Raw genomic sequence first — 17,321 nt, 5'->3', positions numbered from 1 at the left:
AAATAATCAGTCTCTGTACATTATCCTGTGTCCTGCTGGGCTGGTGGATGCAACCATAATGTCTTGCTAATTAGCCTCCATTTAGGGCGGTCCAATAGGCCACACAGCTGCCCATTGATGGAGGATTGAAGCCCATGGAGCTTTGCAAAGGAAGACCCTCTGTCTCGTGGGCATTCATGGTTCAGACTCGTCCTTAATAAACCTCTAGCCTGCCCGGGCTCGATGCCTGCACAACTCAGGATTCAGTTTCTCGGTTGATGAATGGCTGTGTAGGAAGATTTAGGTCTTTGTGTGTGTTTTGTCACTAAAAGGATAATGTCCTCAAATGGGGTCTAAACTGACCAGGACCAATTGACGGCTTAAGGGTTGGAGCTGCCCATTGTGAACTGAGATCCTTATCAGATTATTGTATGTTAGGTTGTGAGAAATCTATGGGAACATTCCGCTCATTTAATAGTAAACAATGAGTATTATTTTGTTATTTTTGGGTTTAAACTAGACTAAATACAGTCTTGATACTAGAGCTTTGACTTTTTCCCTGAACCGCAGTATTCAATGTCCTGGACATGATCACAAAGTCCATAAATGTATGCATCAACAGATTTGTGGGGATGTTCCAATACCATTTTTTCGTTCCCAATATGATTCTGATGCCAAGGTGTTGGGTATCAGCCAATACCAAGTACTGATCCGATACCAGCATGAACTTTCTGGACTGACTGTGCAGACTAGCAAATTGTTTTAGACCTATATTTGACTCAGAACATGGTTCAACAAATAGAATCATACAGCATCTCTGTGACCCTAAAGTTGTTTTCCTGCTGATTATTGAGTTTTATTCCTAAATATTAAAATAAGAATAATACAGGGGGCTGCATCACAGGCTTTTTCTATCTCCATTGTACTCTATATGGGCAGCATGATGTGATTACGGAACAGCCTGTAATTGGCTGACAGATCCTCACAAAGCATGACTAATATGGCAGTTAGCATACGCATTGGCATTTGAGCTATTTTTGAAAATTTTGAAAATTTATTAGAAATGAAAAACTGATATATCACATTGAGATAAGTTTTCAGACCCTGAGAAAAAAACACATGAAATTTAGCTCCTCCTGATCTATACTGTACCAATGTTTCTACCACTACAGTCATGGGCGAAAGTATTGGCACCCCTGGAACTTTTCCAGAAAATACACCATTTCTCCCAGAGCAGTTAGCTTTTTTATTCCCCCTGTAATTGCAACAATTTCTGGGAGAAATGGTGTGTTTTCTGGAAAAATTCCAGGGATGCCAATACTTTCGTCCATGACTGTAGTTCGAATCCACCTGTGGTAGATTAAATTGATTGGACATGATTTGGATATGCATATTGGAGCAAAAACCCAAGCCATTAGGTCAAAATAACTCCCTGCAGAGCTCAGAGACATGATTGCTGCAAGGCACAGATCTGGGGGTGACTACAAAAAGAATTCTGTCGGACTTAAGGTTACCGAGAGCACAGTGGCCTCTATAACTCTGAAATGGACCAGGATTCTTTCAAGAGCAGGTTATCAAGTGGGTTATCCAGCCAAACTTAGCAATAAGGGGAGAAAGGTCTTAGTAAGAGAGGTGACCAAGAACCTGATGGTCTATCTGACTGAGCTCCAGAGATCCTGTGTGGAGATGGGACAAAGTTCCAGAAGGACAACCATCACTGCAGCCCTCCACTAATCTAGCCTGAGGCAGAGTGGCTAGATGGAAGCCTTTCCTCAGTGCAAAACACATGAAAGCCCACTTGAGTTTGCAACAAATTCCAAGTAAAATCCAATTCCAGCATGAAGTGACTGCAAACTACAACTGGCTAGCTTTCTGCCTCCAGTTGGACCACATCCACAATCATCGGAGTGAAAATAGGAAACCTTTATTCAAACTTTACTCAGAGAACTGTAATGTGAGCTGAAACAAGAGCGTGTCATATAATACTAGAAAACTAGCCCTATTTGCTCTCAAATCAGGATTGTATATACTCATTTTTCACTGACAGACTCTTCCAAGCCTCTATGAAAGTGAACAACCTTTTCTGTATGCCTCTGTGCATTGATTGTAAGGACGTATTATTGAGTCTCAGTCTGATGTGTGACAGTGCCAGAACTCTCCACCGGCTCTTTTCCTGCCTCGTGGGGAGTTTGGGCAGCGGAATAAAAGCAGAGGAGAAGCTTTTGTCATCAAAAAGCACTCTGTCCTCGGCACGAGAAGGAGCCGGGCATGACATGTGATGAAGATGGATGAAAATGGTTGCTGTGGTGACGGACAGGACTCTCCAGGCCCTGTTGAGCAGCTCTTGGCAGGCTGGGATCAGCGGGGCATGTTGGCAGAGGAGAGTTCATGTAGAGAGGAACAGTCTGGGATCTGTGCTCATCTTATGTAATCATTTCAGACTGTCTGGGTTTCTCTGCAGACTGATTAGTTTCTCTGTGGATCGTTTTTACTCACCTGGAATCACCTCTGACCCTCTTGAAGTGTTATTTCCCACTCCTATTGCACCTTACATAATGACTTCAGATTCCTGAGTGTATGTGAAGTGGGTCATTATGATTTGCGGAGTGCTGATTGTTGCTGGAACACAGTGAAGTAGCGGCTGATTGTAGTGAGACTGCAGTGTCTTATTAATTCAGTAGCAAGAGTAGATTAAACCCAGTACAGGGCTAGATAGAGAACTGGTCTTTGCTGTGGACAAACTGTTAAACAGATTGTCATTGTTATAGTCTAAAAGATGTACTAAATAATTTATCCAATCAGCTTGATTTGAACAAAACGTAATGATGTACTTTAAAGACGAGTTTCCATCTGAAACTTGATCATCTTTTCATTTATAAAAATATTTTGGCCCACTCTCAGTGTTTTAGTCAGTTATGCTCTGCTTGGTGGATGATTAAACTCTGCTTAACTCTGTTAAGATGCTTAACAGCTGTTTCTATGGTGGCTGACAAGGGCAAACTGTTGTCAATGACCAGAACAACACATATTAAGACAGATGCACAGCATGGTTTTTTTTTTTGTTTGTTTGTTTATGTTTTTACTTGTATACTTTTTGTTTTGTTTTGTTTTTCCAGCTGTTTGACATTAATGCAGTCCATTTGCAGAGGGTTTCAGACAGTGCATTTGTTTTGGACATTTGCATTTGCTTTTAATTTGCAGCATTTCTGAATATGCTGCATGTTTGTCTTGAGGTGTGTAATTTCTAAAAGCTGTTGCCTCTGTCAGCCACTGTAGTGCTCATTTCTTTAAACAGTGTTTTGTTCTGATGTTGTGATTTCATCTGCATATCAGGTTTTGTGGAATCTCTGTGCCATCTTTAGTTCTTTGTTGAGTCACTGTTTTGAAGTCCCTGTAAAGTGAAATCTAAAATTTGTGTGTTAACACACTAGATATGTGTGAGATCTATGTGGCCGTTAAAAGTTTTTCACTTCTTTTCTGGCTTGCTTTTATTTGGGCAAGGCAAATATAACACCCCATGACTTCACAAGGCACTATGGGGAATTACCCATCTCCCTAATGCTACAAGGATATAAAATCACAACGCAGTTATTCTCAGTGCGGTTAGCTTTTATCACTGCCTTTACTGAGCAATAACAGCCAGCTAAATGTTGTGTTTTTTTTCATTGTGATGTATATTTCTCAAATATATCAGCTATGGTGACCTATGGGATATTAAAAGTATCATAAAAGAGAGATTTGTGCCAGAAAACAGTAAATTTAATCCCCAACTTCTGTCTTTGATCTGGCACAGAGCCAGGTAGCTGCAATCTGGCCAGAGTTCATCATAAGGTCAGGGGGAAGGCTAATAGCTGGAGAGCTTGTCTATTTTTCACTTGAAGCAGATGCAGCAGGAACAAACATCTTACGTACTAAAGGTGTGTTTTAATCCATATATCCCTTTTCTGTAGTCCTGGATGATCAAAAGAAGCAGGCTGTGACTGTCTCTATAGCCACAGTTCAGTCCCTCCTGTTGTTAACATCCCGTCATCACTGAGGACTTTCATTTTCAAGAGCATCAGGAAATGGAGTGTTGGAGTGAAAAGTGCAGATTTTGTTTTCACTTTGCAGGGACTTTAAATTCAAAGCTTTGTTGGCTGCTGCGAACTGTCAATTCACTGACACGTGTGTACATGTGAAGAGTCGTTGCTACCTTGGTAGGGGCCAGTCAGGATCCAAACATTTTTAACTCTAATCAGAAGTTAATGGATTTAATCATTACTGGAGTGTGATTGTTACTCATAAAATTGTTTATGCCATAATTAACAGAAAAGCTCAATATAGGTAGGGATTGTGGGTATAGGAGAGAGTGATGTAGACATGCATCAAAGGACTTTGCCCGAGTATTGAGCCTCCAACAGATGCTTTGAGGACTTTGGCCTTGGTACATGTGGCACCTGTTCTAGTGACTGAACTAAACTTGCGCCCCAAGCCTGAAGATTTTTAGTATTTTAGTTGTAGATTTACAAAATAGGTCAACCCTTGCAGTGTATATAGTGAAAACCGACAGTGGAGTGGAGCTCTGAAGTTAAAATCATGATGTAGTAGTAGTTGTGCAGAACTCTCACTTGTTTTACCATAAGGATTTATGGATTTAATGAAATATTTAAAGCTCACAGATTGAGCTACATTGTCTCCTTGCAGCTATTGATTTTGACACAAATAAGTTTGACACAAGAAGTAGCATTTTTGTCTGCCTGTTAAGTGCTGTGATTGGTTAGTTTGTGGCCTCAGTGGTTACCTGCAGGGCTTTGTGCCAGGTAGCTCCTCTATCTAGAGAAAAGGAGAGTCCTGTTTTTGTCCAGACCAAAAGTCAAACAATCTTTCAACAAACATGCATTTATCAAGATGTAAGCACCAAAACTTTTTGAACCCCAGGCACCAAACACTCTGAGGGGAAAAGAAAAGTTTGATGCATTTTAATAGAATATCTGAAATCTACTCTCTTATTCCCTGAGGTTTGGGTGAGTTTTGGATGTCACGTGTAGTCCTGGATGTTTGATAACCACTGTGATGTTGTGATGGTCAAAGTGAACTTGTCACCTGCTGCTCAGTTGGCTGGATTTCCGGGTCAGGGCCTCAGCGAGCATTGTGACGGTGGACACACAGACCGTGCGCTGTTAGCCCCGCTGGCGGCTCTGTTTGTCCCGCTTCAAAAAAGAGGGCTAATGAATAAAAGACAAAGTGGGAGACAGCTAAAGTCGTACTGATCCCCTCTTCCATGAGTGCGTAATCCAGGGGTGATCGTCAGCACAAACTGTGGCTTTGACCGCCTGTATTCATTCTCTGTGTTACTGTGTGTTTTTACCTGTAGTTGGAAGAGCGTTTCAATGAGGTCTGACCAAAAATAAAACTGATTTATACATGTGACGTTGATTACAACATTTAAAGCATGAAATAAACAACTTGCCAAGCAGCTTTATTACATATTTAGGGTGATTACAGTGTAAGAAGCTAACAGTTTGAGCCAAATATGTTTGTGTGAGAGAAGTGCAGGGAAATGTGTCTACCTCTCCCTCTGCACTTTTCTCTTGAATCATAGAGTTGTCACGATACTACAACTTTTATGACACCATTGATAATTGAAAATAAAAAAGATTGCATCATTTTTAATGTTGTGGCATGAAAAAAATCATAGTGGAACTTTTTACATCCTTTATCAGTCATGTTTACTGTGTTGTTTTACTTTGCATGTTTCCAGTAAGAAGTAAAAACCTGTGAATCGTCATTCACGTCCTCATGTTCTCATTCATGACCTCATTCCTGAAGCGTGCAGAGAACAAAGATGTCAAGGTTACTCGATAGCAAAGTGCCTTTATTCCCTTTGTGAATGGCTTAAATGACTCACTGTGACTGAAGTCTCATTTAGCACTCAGGACTGCATACCTGAGATGTTTTCTCTGGTTAAATGCCTGACTAAGTGTTAACTAAGTGCATGAATAAACACGATAACAGCTCTCTGCTGCTGTCAGGTTAGCACTGTTGTAGTTCAGTGCAGGTTTGGCAGCAGGCAGACGTGGCTGCCAAACAAAGCTGGACTGTCGCACAGTAATCCTGTTTGCAGTGAGGTTGCAGCATTCGTTTAAGCAGCAGATTTTTAAAAAGCTGAGTTCAATCTGCTCAGGTTTGGAGCACATGATGAGCTATTAAGATTAAATGTTGGGAAACAGAAGAGTCTGAGTTGAATTTTTCTGTAGAATAAAGATATGAAGTGTTGCATCACAATAATCAATGCCATCAGAATCAACACTGACATCAGGTTAATTGGGTTTAAAAAATCTAAAAATATTACAGCAGAAAGGCTTGAACATATGAACAAATGCCCAGGTCTACATTTTCACAGTTAATCCTAGTTTTGTTCTTGGAATTGTTTTGTGTTTTTCCGAGTGGTAGCCTGATTATTGTCCTTGCCAATTATTGATGCTGATATTTGCATCAAGTCGATTATTGGTATCAGGGTTTTGTTCAACCAGTAATCAGCCAAATGCGAATAATTTGAGAATTTGCTACTTCTGCTCCACTGCAAGGTGTTTTTTTCTTTGTGATTTTGTTTTCACTCTCTCCAGCACTCATTCCCAAAGTCTGGGTCAGATCCAAGATTGGGCCGCTGGAGATTTTTTTGGGTCTGCAGTATATACCACTGTGTTGCTGTATGCTGTTTCTTACGCTGACAGAGCTAGTGCTGAGGTTTTTTTTCCTTAAGCGTTTAACATGCAGTTTTACTTATGCCACTTTATGTACATTTTGTTTTTCATAACAAATGCAGGTTTTTTTTGGCCACATGCACTACTAATAATCTGCATCAATATTAGTATCAGTTCAGTATTTCTTTAATATTACGTTTTTGTGGCATTTTGGCTTTAGTTTGAAAGAGCAGTTGTAGAGAGGCAGGAAATATTGCAAGAGAGAATGGGGAAAGACATGCACTGCCTGCTCTGCCCACTGAGCCACACTGGTGCCTGACCCCCCATCCCCCCACCCCCACAAAAAAAAAAAAAAAAAAAAAGAAACAATCATCAAGGCATTGCCAATAAAAGACATTGCATACTTTACTTGCTGTAGTTCTGAAACAGGTGTCAATATAATTTAATTTTTTTAAGTTTTATGAAAGGCATTGCAGTACGTTACAGTATTATTGCACTTCTGTGTCTTTCAGAGCACCAGGACTGCCTCCATCATGCTGTCCATGAGCGTCTCGGCGAGCTGCTGCGAGTCCTGAAGGCCATTATCAGCAAACACCAGAGCCTGAACTCTGTGGACATCCTCAGTACGGCTGGAACCGTCATCGCCACGGTTAAAGGTCAGCAATGATGAGCAGATCTCCTTCACAACACACATATATAACTCACAGCTTTCCTGTAAAACATCCCAGCTACTCCTCCACTCATCCTTTGGTCTGTTCTGTGTCTCTGCTTATCTAACACCCCCCCTCTGAACTCCCCTGACAGTTTTATCTCCTAGACATCCACTGGCTCTGTCCTCTCTCTCACACTGTCCTCCTCAGGATTCTTCCCTGGGAATGTTTCTGAGCTGGGTTCGTATAGCTTCAAAGCTCTTCAGAAGTCAGTGTTTAAAATGCAGCAGCATGAGTTTAAACCCTCTATCTAGAGGGTAAGAAATAATATTTAGGAGTCAGATTCAGGAGACAGGAGACGCGGGTGTCCTTTGTGCTTTGTCTGCAGGTCCAGAGGGAACGACACAGAGGAATCCTTTTCACTCTCATTCCCAGAGATTATGATCAGGCATGCAGGTCGATTCTTAACTTGGCCGGCGCACAAGAATCCCCCTGAGTTTACCTCGTCTCATTTTGCATCTCAAAGAGGAGCTGCACGGTTTTCTAAAGAGCTTTCACTTAATGAGAGAACAAAGCAGGAGGAGGCTCCATGTTTGAAAGTAAAATACCTTCAATGAAGTATTTAGATCTAGTTCACAATCACAAATGGGTGTGTGCATCTGTGTGCCATAAACAATAATTCAGTGCCTCTTTCATGCAGTAACTTGACTATGTGTGAGTCACGAAAGCATGTCACAACACTGAGAACGAGCTTCTTGTCAAGGGAGCCAAACATTTGACAGGTTGATGTTTGGATGTATTTATTATTTACTGCTTTATCGAACTATTGTGTCCAATGTAAATGAATACTTTTGCCCTATTTTCTTATTTCATAAAAGGGAACACATTGACCCATTTAAAGGCAGATGGAACATTTCATGTACTCTTTTAATCCATCTAGTTCATTTTTCATCTGAAAACATACGTATTTGGGTATAGCATCATGTTGTCGATTCATTTGGGTCCAAGTCTTGATTCTTAAGCTCTACATTTAAATTTTACACCTTGTGTTAGAAACTTGCAGAACCACTGCCCACTACAGGTTAAAACCTGGCTACTGCAATGGAATTTTCTCTGGAGGCAGGTGACTTATGTGGTGTTAGGTTTTGTCAGCACACCCTTCAAGAGCTGGGTCACTCATCTCAGCAGTGTTGGAAATCAGGTGGAAAGAGAGAGTTGCACAAATTCTTTAACTGTAACTGTAAAGATTGTAAAGTGTAGAATTGGAGCTAAATGTTGGAAAATATCAAGGCCAGGGGTCTCAGCCCTCACTCTGTGTACTCTTGGTTCAAAATAATACACTCAGCAGTCACAGAGTCATCCTGATGACCACTCAACAGTCACAAAGTCACCCTGGTAACCACTCAACAGTCACAGAGTCACCCTGATGACCACTCAACAGTCACAAAGTCACCCTGGTGACCACTCAACAGTCACAGAGTCACCCTGGTGACCACTCAACAGTCACAAAGTCACCCTGATGACCATTCAGCAGTCACGGAGTTACTCTGGAGTTACTCAAATTTGTGAAAACCTAAAGATTGACTGGCTTCTTTATCTTTCTTTAAATTCTTGGAAGTATTTCGTCCATGATATCAGTTTTAAATTGTTTTTGATCAACATGATTTGTCTGGTTTTAGAAAATTTTGATGAAAATATGAGCCCATATTTATTTACGATTCAAATTTATTACTCTTTGCTGTGACTTGATTAGCATAACCTCTTAGTATTTTTGTACATGTCCTAGGGGTGTAAATTATGAAAAGATACTCAAAGAATAGACTTCTCAATAAGAAAAACACCCAAGTATGCAACGACAGACTAAATTCTTGCATAGTTCAGTGTGTTGAACATGTCAGTGTTAGCAATACACCTGAATGGCCACTATTATAAATAATGTTCAAATAGATTTACATTAATGTACACTGCTTCTGTGCAGTGAAGCATGCTATGACATCTTTTCTGCCACCAGGTGGCCAGAACTGCTGATTTCCTGACCCTTATGCACACATACACATAGGAACAAGGTGATGTCAGCTTTTCACTTGCACCTGCATTTTTCATTGTCATATCTCAGTTATTTTGCAAAAAAGACATCCATATGTTGCTACTTTGATATATGATTTTTTTTTCTGAAAGAAATTTCAATGTTATTTCTTTTAAAAGAGAAATAACAGAGAATTGAGACAACTGAGTGGAAGTCATTGCAGTTAATAACCAATCACTTGGTAAAAATAGTTTTTCTTGTGAGTTTTGTCACTTCCTTTATTCTCTCATACTTCTTTGAATTCAGTCTCACACCAGGATGCTACATACCTGCATCGTCCTTTATTGGAGCAAAGAAGTTCCTCTTAGACGTGATTTCTGCGTGGGCTTTTCTGAGTGTTTCGAGTGTGGTGTGCTTTTCCACTGAAACAATACCATTTTTCCCCCATGATGTAACTTCCACGTTTGGACCCGTGGTTGGGGCCTGAGCGAGTTCGAGCATTGTGTTCCAGCGAGCCTCAGGATGTCCTGTTGGGGGGGGTCGGGGGGCTGGACAGGAGAGGTGGAGATGAAGCAGCTAAAGAGAGATACGTGATTTGAATGGTGGAGGCTACTGTAGCTGACCTGGGGTTTAGGAGAGGCTCCCAGGGGCCCCACGGACCCCATCGAAATCCGTTTTTAAACCTCTCCATCAGCACTCTCTCGGTTGGAATTTAAGCAAAGAATTATTACGCTGGATATATTTTGGCCTTTTTTTTGTTTTGTTTTGTTTTGTTTTGTTTTTTTTGAAAAAGGACAAATTTTTGGATCCTTGAAAGTACTGCATCTTTTCAGAGGACATAAACTTTTCAGGCTGAAAAAGTGGCTTTCAGTCACTCCTAAGTAGCAGCAGCCCATCATGATCAAGACTCTTTATCTCTGTCACATAAAGAAAATGCTGCGCAAGCTATTGAGGTGGGTAGTTTTGCCATTTCGTCAAACAGTTGTGGTCTTTGGCAAGTGTTCAGTCAAAGTATCTGACATGTTTATGGCTGGGCTCAGCTGGCATTTATGTCTTCGTAATTTAGCCTTTAGGTGGGTGCCTTGTTTCACGGAATATAGGGAAAAAAATGTAGGTACTAGAAAGAACTTCTCTTGTAGTTTGCTTAAGGTCTGGGACAGAAACCCCAAAGTCAGTCACCCTGAAGTAGTGGCACTGTCCATGAACTGTTGATTACCCTGGAGAGACACTGTAATATAGTTTAAGATGGGGTTAAATGAGGTTTTACCTTTTTATATCACAGTAAAACTCATAGAAGCTCTATAAAATCACTGGTGCAATGCATCGTCTTTATTTCTTTTAAATTTTTCACATGTAAGGAAAGGCCTAAAGGCTAAAGTGTAAGAAAGGATCCTGTTTAATCACAATTTCCAGAAGAATTCTAAGTAAATGTTCTCAATGTTTAGTTCATCCATAAACCTGCCTTCTTCTTTTTTAACAAAAATATGAATGAAAACAGAAGCATAAAGTCTTCTGATAACGCTCAAGAGCCACATACAGGGTTTGTCTAAGTATCTACTCCTGGAGGACTGGAACACTAGAAATCTCCATTGTTCTCCTGGAAAGGAAAGACTGAGGAAATCATGGATGTCTATGGGAATTTTTTTTAAATTTCAGATCTTCATATTTTAAATTTATAGCTGTTGAAAGAGAGCAGAAGTGGCCTGTTCAAATTCAGAGGTTGGTAAATGCTTGCATTTATGGAGTTCTTTTGGTGCAAGAGAGCAGAGGAGGATACACTGTCAAATTTGTATGAATACCTTGGCAACATTTCAGTATTGATATGCTGCCAATGCACTGGCAGAAATACAGTTTTGGGTGGCTTGGGCTTCTATTTCTGTTCCTGTGGTTTTCAACAGGATTTTTCATAGAATTGTATCAAATTTAAAAGCCTGTGGTATTGTGATGGTCTCTGTTATATGTTTCGTTTTCCTTTTAGTAAATTTGGTGCTGATATTTGTCAGATATTTGTATTTGGTTATCTTTAAATGTCATTAGATTTTGAATATTGTTTGATTATAATGTGTTCATACCAGACGCAAATGGTCGCCTATTGGAGCTTGTTTGATTGTGCAAATATAGGGAGTTTGCTCACCAAATTTTTTAAAATTTGCACATATAACCCACTTCACTCCTGCAATTCACATGGACATGATTGCCCAACGGATGCGAGAGGGGAGGTACTTCCCTCTCCCACATCCAGCATATAGTCATTTGTCAGCAAACATGACTGAGCCTGACTGCATTTAGAGGATTGCTGCTTTGTATCTGCTGTGGAAAGCCCAAAACTGACAGAGACGTAGCGAAGAAAAAACTTGCTTGCCTGACAGGGTTATGCTAACTCAGGCAGTGCTAACTATGGTGCTAACTTGGCAGTAGATGATCAAATCAAGTTGTAGACAGATGTTTTCACAAATTGCCAGGCAGTCAGACCTTCTCACTTACTTTCCTCCAAGCAAGCTCCTTTTGGTTCTTGCACCTGTAAAACAGGTGCGTTGTGCCTGGGGTAGTAGTTTGGGGTAGCCACAGACAGACGACACAAGTTTCTCAACCCTTCTCCACCCCAGCTCCTCCTTACTCTGCTTCGGACTTAATACATGTCATTCTGTTGTCACTGATGCCTGCTCTGCTCTGGGTTTTTTTTGCTTCTTTCCTACATTATGCTTTTCTTATGGACATAAGAAGAGCATGTGTGCTGTTCCTGCTCGATGCTTTCCACGTAGGCTTGTGGAAGGGCAGGGGGCTCCCAGAACAGTCACACTGCCAAACTTGAATAACAAGATAACTGCTAATTGATAACTGCTAATAAAGAAATATTCATAGTCGCAAATCATGAGTGTTTCTTGACAAGTGGTTCTGACTGAAATGGCTTTTTTGTAAAGTTTGGATTGTACTCAATGTAATAGACATTTTCTGATGATAATTGCAGCATACATGTCCATTTAGAGCTGTAAAGTACTAACTTTCCTCCTTTTCCATTCATTCCTAATGGCTATTCCCCACATCCTGCTCTGCAGTGTACATTTGGGGTCACATGATTGCAAACAAATTACTGAATGGGTGTTTTGGTATATTTTGGTATTAATATTTGATAGGTGTAGGTAGTTGGGTATGTTAGGATGTCATTTTGTCATATACTGCATTAAAGTGTAGCTTATTTTGGACAAAAATTTGGCGGTATTAAAAAGTATTAAATTGTTTGGCAGTTGTCCCTGATTCATAACTAAAATTTTCCAAAGTCTTGAAGTCTGAGGGGCTTTTTTGCTCCTGGAGGATTTGAGCTCTAGAAATCTCCATTGTTCTGCTAAAAAGGAAAGACTAAGGAAACATGGAGGCAGCAGAGCTCTTCGTGACATCATTGATTTATTGCTTGATGTTTGTGCTCATTTTTCTGAGCATCTCGCTCCCTCTCTTCTGTTTTTTTTTCTCTCTGCTCGGTCAGAACAGGAAGTTTACTGCGAAGACTGATTACAGTCGTATTTACTCTGCTGTTTTTCTCCTGTTCTGTGCTCAGTCATCGCTGTGTTTGGACCTACAACAGGAAACTACTGCCTCTCCAGATTACAGCCAAATATACACACTCTCAGTCTGTGCTTATCTTTTCTGATTTAAGGTACAATGTTGTTTTTGGATTCCTCTGAGGGGCTTTTCCACTTTAAAATGTTTCAAAACACAAACTGAGCAGCTCTCGGTGGGGTTTGAGGAGTACAGTATGACTAAGGAGAGTTTTATTGACTCCATTCTGACGTCACACACAGGATGATGAATCACAGCATGAAATTCTTGCCTTTAAAACAGCTTTTTCAGTGGCGCCAGTGAAGGATGTCTTTAGAAAGGAGGGTGAGAGTTTGTTTCTTAAGTTTGACTCACTGCTTCTTCACCACTGTCTGACAGGAGTGAACTTTAAGGAGGTGAATGAGGAGAACAAACAGAAGCTCTTTGGAGAGATCTACACGGCTATCGACACATTGGCATTCACCTTTGGAAATGTGTAAGTATGATGTCAATAGTGTAGTGGAAGTGGAAAGTGTCAAAATGCATGGCTGATAGGGGAAAAAAATCCTGAGCCTGAACTTTTTCCTGATTGGGGGACGTATACATAGGAAAGCCAATAGCAACAAAAGTACTGGATCTGACTGCAATATAGTAAAAGTTAATGGTCACAATGTTATGGGGGCATATGAGGCTTCTTCTAGCTGTTGTACAATAACATTTGATCAGCAACCATTCATTAAAGTAGGGCTGTACGTAAACTTTTTTTGCCCATAGTGCTGGTGCTACAGAGGTTGACAATCTTGTAGCACAGAACAAAAACCTGTAGCACAATATATAAAATGTTTTTGTTACATCTCTAAAACCAACATGTAACCAAAATATATGCTTAGTAAGTGAATGTACTTAAAATACAAAACCAAAACAGCCTAAATTACAGCTCTCATTAATGTCTACCAAAGCAAACAGCCAATCACAGAGAAGAGAGATGCTGACGGTTCATCTCCACATTCAGACGCAAAACAAGAGCAAACTGTTGGAAGCTGACTAACTTTACAGAAGTGTGGGGCTTGAAGATGATCAGAGCAGTATGATTTAGAAACCAGACTTTAAGATCAGACAGAGGAGCAAATGAGCTCAGTTTGTGCTGCTATTTGCTGCTGGAATCCTTTTGTTTGTATTCATCAATTTTTTTCTACTTTTGGCAGGACCAACAGACAGCTGAAGTCTTTTTCTGTGTTCATCCTTATTACTTAAACTTTAAAGTTTGTTCTAGAGACTGAAGTATGTTTCTTTGTTCATCCTTAAACTGTGTTTCAAGGACTGAAGTGTTAGGTCTAAACTACATTTTTATATTGGTATTGATATCAGCTAAATTTAATTTGTAAATATCCCCATATTATATAAACCCCAATATTGTGCATTCCAAGTCAAACTAAGAAATATAGTAAAGTTTTATGTCCTTATGTGGGTCTTTTTAATGGATTCCATACAAGCCAATTCAAAAAGATCAAGGGCCACAGTTGGCCCACAGGCCACAGTTTGGAGACCCCTTATATATTTACTGATACTCGGAGTAATAGGAAAATATTCCAAACATTATTAAACACTCATTAAGCACTGTTAAGAGTTTGATCCATATTGTTGTATCACACTGGTTTCTGATATTTATAGAGCTAATCTAAATGAATAAATCCCTCTTTTCTCTCTAACAGTGTAATGATAATATGAGTACTACAGGAGTTCACTGGTAATTAAAAAAAATCTATCTCCAAACTGCATCTTTACCCTAACAATAAACACACTCTTCCATGCTCCTGTGTCTCTCTCTCTCTCCCTCATCTCTCCGTCACACTGCTGTCTGTCTGTCCCTGTCATATCAGACCTGTATGCTACATTCAGACGCGTATTAGCGTGTTAACATAAAAGAAGCAGCTACAATATTAGTGGAAAAAAATGCCTTTTTTATACATTAATCTTTAATCAGAAGTCAGCGCAGACTGAGCGCTCTGTCCTCTCACTGACGACTGTAACCGTCTGTGCGTAATTGGAGAGGACAAGGCTAACGGAGAAGTAAGCTAGTAGAAACATGTTTTTAACATCGTCTAGCCTACCTGCCTTAAAATCAAACTTTGGATTATAGCAGCGCTCCTCTTCAACATAATGACACCTGTACTGCATATGCCCTGATAGGGATTCATCAGCGGTAGATTCACTGAACGGCAGAGCAGGAAATCAACCTAAGATTTGTCTTCCGCAAGACCCGCCTCCACTGTACTTCTGATTGGCTAGTAGGCCTAGTGTGGTTGATGGACAGTGTCAGTTATCTTTATTGGCTCGGGACTTGACGTCAGGCTGTCCCGCATAAACAAGCTCACAAAAGTAGTTTTTTTCACAGCAGTCAAACGCCGCCATGCCGGAAATCCGGCATGGTGCCAGATTACTGTCACCCCTGCAAAATGGGTTATTTTAAAAGATTGCCAAAATATTTAACAGCAGAAGAAGCTGGCAGTTGATTGGCTAATTAAAGAAAATATAAGTTAATCACAGTAAAACATGAATACAACGTTTAGTTGTGCCTGAATCTTTAGATGCTTTGGAGCTCTGGTGTTTGACTTAGGTGAGGCTTACATTATTTTACTTTGGAAAAAGAAACAAAATTATTTCACAAAAACTGGAGTCAAAATTATTAGCCCCTTTGATACTCATAGTCAGTAGTGTCTCCTTTTTGTTGGATAACGGCCTGAAGTTGTTTGTTGTAGTTTTCAAGAAGTCTCTGACATGTCTTCTGAGGAATCCCAGCCCATTCTCTTTTGGCGAATCTCTGAAGTTCCTCCAGATTTGAAGGTCTTTTGGAATGGACCGTGGTCTTCAGTTTACCTCACAGATTTTCAATTGGATTCAAGGCAGGGCTTTGTGCCAGTCATTAATGTTCACTTTGGTCTTCCAGAGGTTCTTCACCAGGAGCAACATATGTTTGGGTTGTTGTTGTGTTGGAAGACAAAGCAACGACCCAGACCCAGTTTTGCTGCTGACTGCTTTAGGTTTTCCTTCCAAATCTTCACGTATCCTTTCTTTATCATTCCTTACCCATTTATGACATTCCCAGTTCCAGACACACTGAAGCATCCCCACAGCATAATACTTCCACCACCGTCTTTCACCATGTGGTCGGTGTTCTTTGGTTGATGCGCCTCTCCCTTCTTTCTATTAACATAAGCAATGTCTCTACGGCCAAAGAGTAGTTTGGTCTCATCTGACCAAAGGACTTCCAGTATTCATAATCCTTCTCCAGGTTGTCCTTAGCACACTTCAGTTCGGCTTGAAGGTGTCTCTTTTGCAGAAGTGGTGTTATTCTTGGTCTGCAGCCTCTCAGTTCATTCCTGTGCAGGGCTCTAGTGATGGTCTTCTTTGAGACTACAATTCCTGACTTGTCAAGTCCTTCACTAGTGTCTTGGCAGTTGTTCTGGAGTCTTTAGACACATCTCTCACTAGTTTTCTCTCCCGAGTCTTTGAAATCTTTCTCTTCCTACCTCTGCCAGGCTTGTTTTGGACTATGTGGCTCTCATTGAATTTCTTTATTTACTTCTCACTCCAGTTCTTGACACTTGAAAAAGTTGTGATAACTTTCTATATCCTTCTCCTGCTTTGTGAGCATCAACAATTCTTTTTCTAAAGTCTAAACTGATTTCTTTTTTTTTCTTTTTTTTGCCATGATGCTTTCTCCAGTGACAGCTCAAGCCTTTACTGAATTTTTTATTCATTGTGTTAGTTGGAAGACAACCCTCAGTTAAACTTGATTTTACAAGCTTTGAGCATTACAAAGTTAAAGACCATCATTATACAACAGTGGTTTGTGCTATGGCTCAACATATAGGTCACTTCTAAAGGGGACAAATAATTTTGACCCTGGTAGTTTTTGTTTATTTGTGAAATCATTTTGTTTCTGTGTGAAAAGTAAAATGATGCAAGCATCCAAAATAAAACTAGGATGTTTGGAAAAACTGTGTTTAAAATTCCTTGCTCTGCTTGACGGCACTTGGTAAAAACACAGGGAAACTTGCATAGGGGGCTAATAGTTTTGTCCCTGTCTGTAATTATTGCATAATTCTTAGCAGTGTTGGGGATAATGTTTTATATTACAGTATCTGCTCATATGACTTAATTTGTATAAATTTGAATCAAGTATATCAAATTTTCTCAGCAAAATGTTCTCCACACATTTTCAAGCCTAATGCAGAGAAGATACTTGAGTTTTGTTTCAAATTCCATCAAAGTGATCCCTTTTTTTCTTTCTTTCGCAATCAAATTGTGATGTATTTTTTCTCCTCAGAGTGTCTGACTTCCTTATGGGAGATGTAGAGAATGGATCAGTGTTGGGGCTCCCCCTGACCAAGAGGAGTAGGGTAAGAAAAGGACTATATTTCTGTTTTTAGCTCTGTTTATCAATCT

The 17,321-nt window shown here is 40.1% G+C and overlaps 1 protein-coding gene across 3 annotated transcripts in view; it reads left to right on the top strand.

Moving 5' to 3' along the window:
- arhgap29a (Rho GTPase activating protein 29a) overlaps nucleotides 1–17,321 on the top strand; it is a 62,520-nt gene that overhangs the window by 21,848 nt on the left and 23,351 nt on the right. For 2 of the 3 annotated variants that reach the window (XM_041813971.1, XM_041813973.1), the window contains 3 exons: nucleotides 7,175–7,318; nucleotides 13,272–13,368; nucleotides 17,203–17,275. In XM_041813971.1, coding sequence (XP_041669905.1) covers nucleotides 7,175–7,318; nucleotides 13,272–13,368; nucleotides 17,203–17,275 — 314 coding nt within the window. Of the gene's footprint in view, nucleotides 1–7,174; nucleotides 7,319–9,946; nucleotides 10,292–13,271; nucleotides 13,369–17,202; nucleotides 17,276–17,321 lie in introns of those variants that run through there. The other variant, XM_041813972.1, reaches the window with a different exon arrangement.

This window comes from Cheilinus undulatus, linkage group 19 (assembly GCF_018320785.1).
Source record: "Cheilinus undulatus linkage group 19, ASM1832078v1, whole genome shotgun sequence".
In the NCBI taxonomy this organism is placed as follows: Eukaryota; Metazoa; Chordata; class Actinopteri; order Labriformes; family Labridae; genus Cheilinus; species Cheilinus undulatus.
The sequence above is the reverse complement of the archived record's forward strand: the minus strand, read 5'-3'. Positions and strand labels throughout refer to the sequence as shown.